Source organism: Belonocnema kinseyi, chromosome 8 (assembly GCF_010883055.1).
Source record: "Belonocnema kinseyi isolate 2016_QV_RU_SX_M_011 chromosome 8, B_treatae_v1, whole genome shotgun sequence".
Classification (NCBI taxonomy): Eukaryota; Metazoa; Arthropoda; class Insecta; order Hymenoptera; family Cynipidae; genus Belonocnema; species Belonocnema kinseyi.
Window position 1 is genome coordinate 4,962,881 of NC_046664.1, and position 7,935 is coordinate 4,970,815.

Below are 7,935 nucleotides of genomic sequence, written 5' to 3' on the forward strand. Positions count from 1 at the left end.
TATTTTGGAATCTGAATTCATGTAAATTCTTTTTACTTTTTAAAGTTTTTGTTAAATATTTTTAATCTTTCTTAATTCTTTTACATTTTTTTGAATAATTTTGTTAACCTTGAAATTTTTGAAATCTTTATGAAATATTTATGAATTCTTCGATGTCTTTTGTAATGTTTCAGATCTTTGTGAATTCTTTAAAAAAAAAGTTAATAAGCAATTTATCCTCATGACTTTTTTCGATAAAAAGAAAATCCAGTGAGTTATATGATTTTAAAAATTTTACAAATTAATTGAAAATCAAAAATTTCAAGCCAAATCATGCTCGATATCAAAAAAAGTCAAGAGAAAAAAAACATTGCTTTTTAAAAGCCCTACATGGGATTTTTGATTTTTGACGAAATTTTTATCTTTTTGGCTTTTTATTTTTATATTTTTATTCAACTTGTTTTCTGTTTTGACTGAAAAATCTTGCTTGGTTAAAAACGTAACTCTTTTATCGAAAATTAATATTTTTTGTTTTGTTTTAAATATGTAACTATTCTTGTTTTTATTTTGAAAATTAATATTTTTTAATTTAAACTTCATCTTTTTGGTTGATAAATTATTCTTTTGTTTGAAAATTTAACTATCTTAGTTAGAAATTCATTTTGTTGTCAAATTTTCAAGTTTAAAATCCAACTGCATTCCAAAAAATTCTGAAAAAATTGAGTAAAAATTCATCTTTTTCGCTTAAAAATCCATCTGGTTGATAATGTAACCAATTGTTTGGAATTTTATTTTTTAAAGTAAATTGAGAAAATAAATTTTTTTTACAATTTTGTTAAGAAGTGATTTTTTGGTGGGGAGAGGGATTCATATTTTTAGTTGAAACGTCATCATTTTGATTCAAAATGTACTTGTTCGTTTAAGAATTTAACCATTTTTGTTGGAAATTCATTGTTATTGTCGAAAATTTATTTTCCGGTAAATTAAAATTAAAATATTTATATTTGCCGCAAAAACAGAATTTTATTTTAATTTATCACGTTTACTCTAAACAACATGTAACACAACCAGAGCAAAAAAAAATTTAAATAACTAAACTCTGAAACAAATAATTGAATTTTCCAGTAAAAAATATCAATTCTCCATAAAAATGGAAAAGTTAAACTTTCAGTTAGAAAATCTAGTCGAACAGTTTACTTTAAAGCAGAAAACATAAATTTTCAATTATTATCATGCATATTTAACTGAAATATTTGAATTTTCAATCACAAAGATGAATTTACAAACAAGATTAATTTTCTACAAAAAAACCATTACTTTTTTAAACGATATAGTTGAATTTTTAATTTAAAGTGGACAAAATTTCAACCAAATAGTTGAATTTTAAATTTAAAAAATAAACTTTATGGAATAGTTACATGTTTAGTTGATAAAATTAATTTTTAAGCTGACTCATGAATTTCCAATCAAAATTATGAATCTTCAACTGAAATAGTTGAATTTTCAAAGTAAAAAAATTACTTTTTACTGAAGAAAAAAAAAGATAAATTTTCAACCAAAATTTAAATAATTTAATTTTAATATAAAAAAGATTTATTTTCAACCAAACAGAGGAATTTTTAACTCAAGAGGTATAAGTTAAATTTTCAGTGACAAAAATTACATTTAACAAACAAAAAATAATAACTTCAAAACTCAGTTACATTTTAAAACAAATTGATTAACATTCAAATAAAATTGTAAATCTTTGACTAGAATAGTTGCAGTTCTAACCAAAACGATCAATTTTCTACTGAAATCATAAATATTTAAATAAAATAATTTAATTTTTGACCAAAAAGATGAATTTTCAACCAAGAACATTGATTTCTAACAAAAAATACAAATTTTTAACTAAAAAATAATAATTTTCTATTAAAATAATCGATATTTTTATTAAAAAGAGGAATTTTCAAACAAATGATTAAATTTTTAAATAAAAAAAGTCAATTTCCCGCAAAATAATTGAATTTTTCATTCAAAAAAAGGTACATTATTATTTAAGATCGACGATAAATCTATTATCTAATCAAAAAAATTTGTTATGTTAAAAAAGCATGAAAAAGATTTACAATTAAAAAATAGACTTCCAAACCACCTTACTTTTCAGCTCATTAAGACAAAAACATTTTTTTTAAATGATAGAAAATAAATTTTCAACCAAAAATACAATAGTTCAATTTTCTCTTAAAAATCGAATTCTTCATAACAACAAAAAAACGTATTTACATCAAAGCAGTTAAATTTTCTACTAAATTAGTTAAAATTTTAGATTAAAAAAATAGATTTTCAACAAAGTAGCTACATTTTAAACGAGAAATTAATTTCCAATTAAAATTATAAATCTTCAATACAAAAACTAATTTTTAAATAAATGAAAAAAAAATGTTAATACTTACTCGTTTTTCAGGCCCATCACACACGTTTTCGCCTGGATCGTTTTCTAAAAGATTTACATAAGCTTCATCGAAAATGTGCAGTGTACTTTAGAAAGGAAAAATAATTTCGAAAAATCAGTAAAAAAAAAATTGGTACATACTGTCCACAAATTTGTCCATGTCTATATTATCAATTGCAAGTTCCAGTTCTTCGGAAGGCAGTGTCGCATCCTTGAGTAGCCACATAAGCTCCTCCGTGTTCATTTGACTATTTTTGTTTAAATTTTCATTGACATTTTGCGAAGAAGAAAATTCTAGACTTCCTGAAGTCGAATCTGACACTCGGGAGCGTTTTTTGTCTGATGTGAAAATTATTTTATAAAAGAAAAAACACAATTTTCAAAATTAAGTCGTATGAATATTGCCATAACATAATTATTATTCTACTAATTTATTATTTAAATTCCTTTTTATTAATTTATGTTTAACTAATTAAAAATTTAATTAGTATTAAAACAAATTAATTTGATGTTTTTTATTGCTGTAGTAATTCTTTAATAATTAATTAATAATTAGTTGGTAATACGAAATAAATTTTAAATCCTACCAATTGTTAAACATTTTTTAAAAATATTTATAAGTTAAAATTTTATTGAAATCCTTGATATTTTAAAATTATTTTAAGTCTTTTAAAAACTTCTAAATATGCATTCAATTCAATTTTTCGATTCTATTCAATTTTTTAAAAATCAATTTTATCTTTGTTGAATAAAAATTAATTTAAAAAGTTTCAATTTTCAAACAAATAATATTATTTTTCTACAAGTTGCATTTTTAACCAAGAAAAAGTTCAATTTTCTACATTAACCAAACAATATGAATTTGTAACAAAAATGTTAATTTGAAACAAACCAGTTGAATTTTCAACCAAATAGTTGAATTTTTAACTAACAAAGATCAGTTTTTAACTAAAAAAAAAAGGAATTTCAACAAAATTTTTAAATTTTCAATTGAAATTTTCAACTTAAAAGACGAACTTGCTACAAATAAGACCAATTTTCAAACGAAAAGACGAAATAGTTAAATTTTCAGTCAACAAAATTAATCTTCAACAAAAGAAACAAGTATTTTCAACAAAAATAATGAATTTTCAACTGAGAAAATGAAATTTTTGACTGGAATAGTTGAATTTTGTACCAAAAAGATGAATTTTCAACTAAAATGGTGAATCTTTATCTGAAATATTTTAATTTTCAACAGAAAATATGAATTTTGTAAAGAAAAGACGATTTTTCAATAAAATATATGAATTTTCATCCAAACAGTTGATAAAAATTTTCAATAAAACTGTTGAATCTTGGGCTAAAAAATACATTTTTAACCAAGAATGAAAGTCCAACTTTCAGTTGAAAAAAGTAATTTAAAAAATAATAATTTTTTGATCCGAAAATATTAATTTTCAACAAAAAAAGATTTATTTTTGCTTTCATGATTTTTAAAATATTTTTAAAAAAGATGAATTTTTAACGAAATAGTCCAATTTTCAACTCAGATTATGAATTCTTATTCGAAAAATTAATTTAACTTTTATTGAAAAAGTTAAATTTCCAACATAAAAGCATGAATTTTCGACAGAAAATGTAATAGTAGATATTTCAACTAAAAAAAGATTTGAAATTTAAATAAAAAAAGTTCAATTCATCCAAAAAATACAAATTTTCAACAAAGTAGTTGAAATTTTAACCTAACAGTTCAATTTTCAATTTCTTTATGAATTTTTAACAACAAAAATCATTTTTTTATCAAAAGAATGAATTTTCAACTGAAAGCATAATTTTTTGTAATAAAAAAGACGAATTTCAACAAAAAAAAAAATTGAATTTTCAATAAAAATAGATTTATTTTCAACCGAAGAATTTATTTTTTAAATCAAAAGCGTATCATTTCTACCAAGAGAATAATTTTCAAACATGCTTTAAGCTGACTCGAATAATTTTTAAAATTTTGAAAAATATTTATATGAAAAATTGCCTTCAAACCTTGCAGATTTAAAAAAATTAGAAATCTTTTTAAATTTTCTTAAAAATTAATTTTTCCAACTTCAAGGATCTAAATATAAAAATAAAAAATATTTTCCAATTTTAAATTATTTTCGAATCTTTTCAAACTACTAAATATCGCTTTAAATAAATCTAATTTGTTTTAAAATTGTGTAATCTTGTAAGATTGTATTTTTTTCTAGTAATCTTTTTTATTATTTTTAGTAATTTTATGAAATAATTTTCAATTTTTAAAACAAGGCCTTTTTCTGATTTTTAAAAATATTTTGACATTTCTTCAAATTTTTGTTTTTTGAAAATTAATATTTCTTTTCAAGTAAATTCAATTCTCATAATAAATGTTAAAATCTTGGCAAATTAAAAAATAATTCTTAAAATCTTTCAGATTCTTTTCGGCCAATTTCTAGTTTCTAATTCCTGGTTTTATTTTAATTCCCGGATGTTTTCCAATTATTAGACACTCCAATTTCGGAATAAAAATGATTAGGGAAAATTGAATTTGAAAATTAAATTCATGCACCTGTTTAAAATTATTTATGATTTCGAATTCAGAAAATTAATGCTTACTTTTTTGAAGTTTTTCACTCGCTTTGTATGTGAATTTAACGCTGTTTGAACATTCACCATCGGAAGGCCTTTCTAGCTTAATAAATACGTCCTTATGAGACCTAATATTTGTATCCTTATAGGCTGGTGTTCTATGGAAAATAAAATTCGAAAATCACCACTTAATATGTATTCTACTATAAAATATTAATAATTAAGCCAAACAAAAAACAGGGTGGCGATTCGGCGGTCAATTTCAAATTCCCACTCATTTCCAGGCTTTTCGCGGTCAAGTTTTTCAATTTTCCCAGTCAAAAGAGCCAAAAATTGCGAAAAACCAAACAGATTAATTTTCAACTAAAATTATAAACATTTAACTGAAATACTTAAATTTTTAGCAAAAAAGATTAATTTTTAAACAATAAAACTAAATTGAAAAGAGAACAAAAATAATTTTCAAACAAGAGGTTTAATATTATACCAAAAATACCATTTTTCAACAAAATACATTAAATTTAGCGAAATAGTTACATTTTTATCAAAGGAGACCAATTTTCAACTAAATAGTTGAATTTTAAAGTTGAAAAAAAACAATTTTCAACAGAAAATGGAATAGTTATACTTAAAGTATAAAAAAAATTAATTTTCATCTAAACTGATGAATTTTTAACTAAAATGATGAATCCTAATCTGAAATAGTTGAACTTTAAACCAACAAAAAAATACTTTTTGCTAAAAAAGATAAAGTTTCAATCAAAATATAAATAATTAAGTTTTAAGTTAAGAAAAATAATAAAAAAAGTTAATTTGTCAATGAAATGAAAGGCCAGAGAAATGAATTTTTAATTAAAATTATGAATTTTCATTTTGAAAAATTTATTTTCCACAAAAAAGTTTATTTTTTAACCAAGTAAATTTATTTATAACATAAGGATGTATTTTCAACTAAAATCATGAATTTGCAACTGGAATACTTGAATTTTCAACCAAAAAGAAAAATTGGTAGACAAGGAGATCAACTTTCAAAAAATAAATCATTTTCTACAAAAAAAAATCGATTTTCTACGACAAAAAGTAGATTCTTTAACAAGATACGTGAATTTTCAACGAAATAAATGATTCATCAATTAAAATAGATAAATTTACATCGAAATTGTTAAATTTAGAACTAAAGAATGTCAATTTGCAACTCAAAGTGGAACGGTTAAATTTTCAGTTAAGGAAATTAACTTTTAACTAAACTGATAAATTTTCAACTAAAATGATGAATCTTCAAACTGGAATTTTCAACCAAACAGTTGAATTTTCTTCCAGAAAATATAAAATTTCATAAAAAATAATAGATAAGTTAAATTATACTTTAAAAATCTAATTGTTAACAACAAAATCGAATTTTCAGAAAAATATTTAAATTTGCGGTTAAAGAAATTCATTTCCATCTAAAGAAAAAAGAAGTTTTCAATTAAACAGCTATTTTTTCAAACAGATAAATAAATTTTGTATTAAAATTATGAATCTTCCTCACAAAAAAAATTATTTCCGAGAAAAGCGTTTCTTTTTCAACCAAGTAAATTTATTTCAAGTTTAAATGATGAATTTTTAACTGATTACGTGAAATTTAAAAAAAATAGTTTGATTTTCAAATAAAAAATGTAAATTTTCAAACAAACAGTTGAATTTTCATTTAAAAAATATGAAATTTCAAAGAAAAATAAAAGAAAAAAGTAAAATTTTTAATTAAAAAAATTCCTTTTCATCCAAAAAAGAAGTTTTCAATCAAGTAAGTTAATTTCTAACCTAAATAATAAAAAAATAATAAAAAAATATGAAATTTAAAATAAAATAATAGAATAGTTAAATTATAATTTAAAAATCTAATTCTTAAAAACAAACTCGAACTTTCAGAAAAATATTTAAATTTACGGTTAGAAATTTATTTCCATCCAAAGAAAAAAGAAGTTTTCAATTAAATAGCTAATTTTTCAACCAGATATATAAAATTTTGATTAAAATTACTAATCTTTCTGACAAAAAAAAAACTAATTTCCAAAAAAGCGTTTCTTTTGTAACCAAGTAAATTTATTTCAAGTTTAAATGATGCATTTTTAACTGATTACATGGAATTAAAAAAAAATAGTTTGATTTTAAAATAAAAAATGTAAATTTTCAACCAAACAGTTGAATTTTGATCCAAAAAATATGAAATTTCAAAGAAAAATAAAAGAAAATAGAATAGTAGTATTTTCCGTCAAAAATTTAATTCTTAACAAAAAATCAAATTTTCAGAAAATTAGTTAAATTTTTAATTTAGAAAATTCCTTTTCATCCAAAAAAGAAAAAATAAGTTTTCAATCAAGTAAGTTTATTTCTAACCTAAATAATGATTTTTAACTATTTAAATGAAGCTTCAAAAAAACAGTGGGATTTTTAAATAAAAAATATCAATTTTCAAAAAAATAGTTGAATTTTTATCCGAAAAATATAAACTTTCAACAATAAATAGAATAGAATAGTTGAATTTTCCTTGAAAAATTTAATTCTAAAACAACAAAAAAATGAAACTCTCAGAAAATTAGAAAAAATTTTGATAAAAAACTTCCTTTTCAGTCAAAGAAAAAAGACGTTTCTAATCAAAAAGTTCATTTTTTAAACAAAAAAAAAAAGAATTTTTAATTAAAATGATGAATCTTTTCCACAAGAAAATAATTGTCAACAAAAGAGTTTATTTTTCGAACAAGTAAATTTATTCTAGTCTAAATGATGAATTTTTAACTGATGACATGAAATTTTCAAAAAAATCATTTGATTTTCAAATAAAAATATCAATTTTCAACCAAATAGTTGAATTTTCATCCAAAAAATATGAAATTTAAAAAGAATAAAATATTAAATCGAATTTTCAGATAAATATTTAAATTTTCAGTAAAAAAAAA

At 20.9% G+C, this 7,935-nt stretch overlaps 1 protein-coding gene across 4 annotated transcripts in view; it reads right to left on the reverse strand.

The window, feature by feature from the left end:
- The window catches only part of LOC117178046 (nuclear factor NF-kappa-B p100 subunit), a 79,428-nt gene that overhangs the window by 37,668 nt on the left and 33,825 nt on the right, over positions 1-7,935 (reverse strand). For 3 of the 4 annotated variants that reach the window (XM_033369248.1, XM_033369250.1, XM_033369252.1), the window contains exons 8-10: positions 5,024-5,154; positions 2,558-2,755; positions 2,418-2,479 (exon numbers count right to left, since the gene is read on the reverse strand). In XM_033369248.1, coding sequence (XP_033225139.1) covers positions 2,418-2,479; positions 2,558-2,755; positions 5,024-5,154 — 391 coding nt within the window. The remainder of the gene's footprint in view (positions 1-2,417; positions 2,480-2,557; positions 2,756-5,023; positions 5,155-7,935) is intronic. The other variant, XM_033369251.1, reaches the window with a different exon arrangement.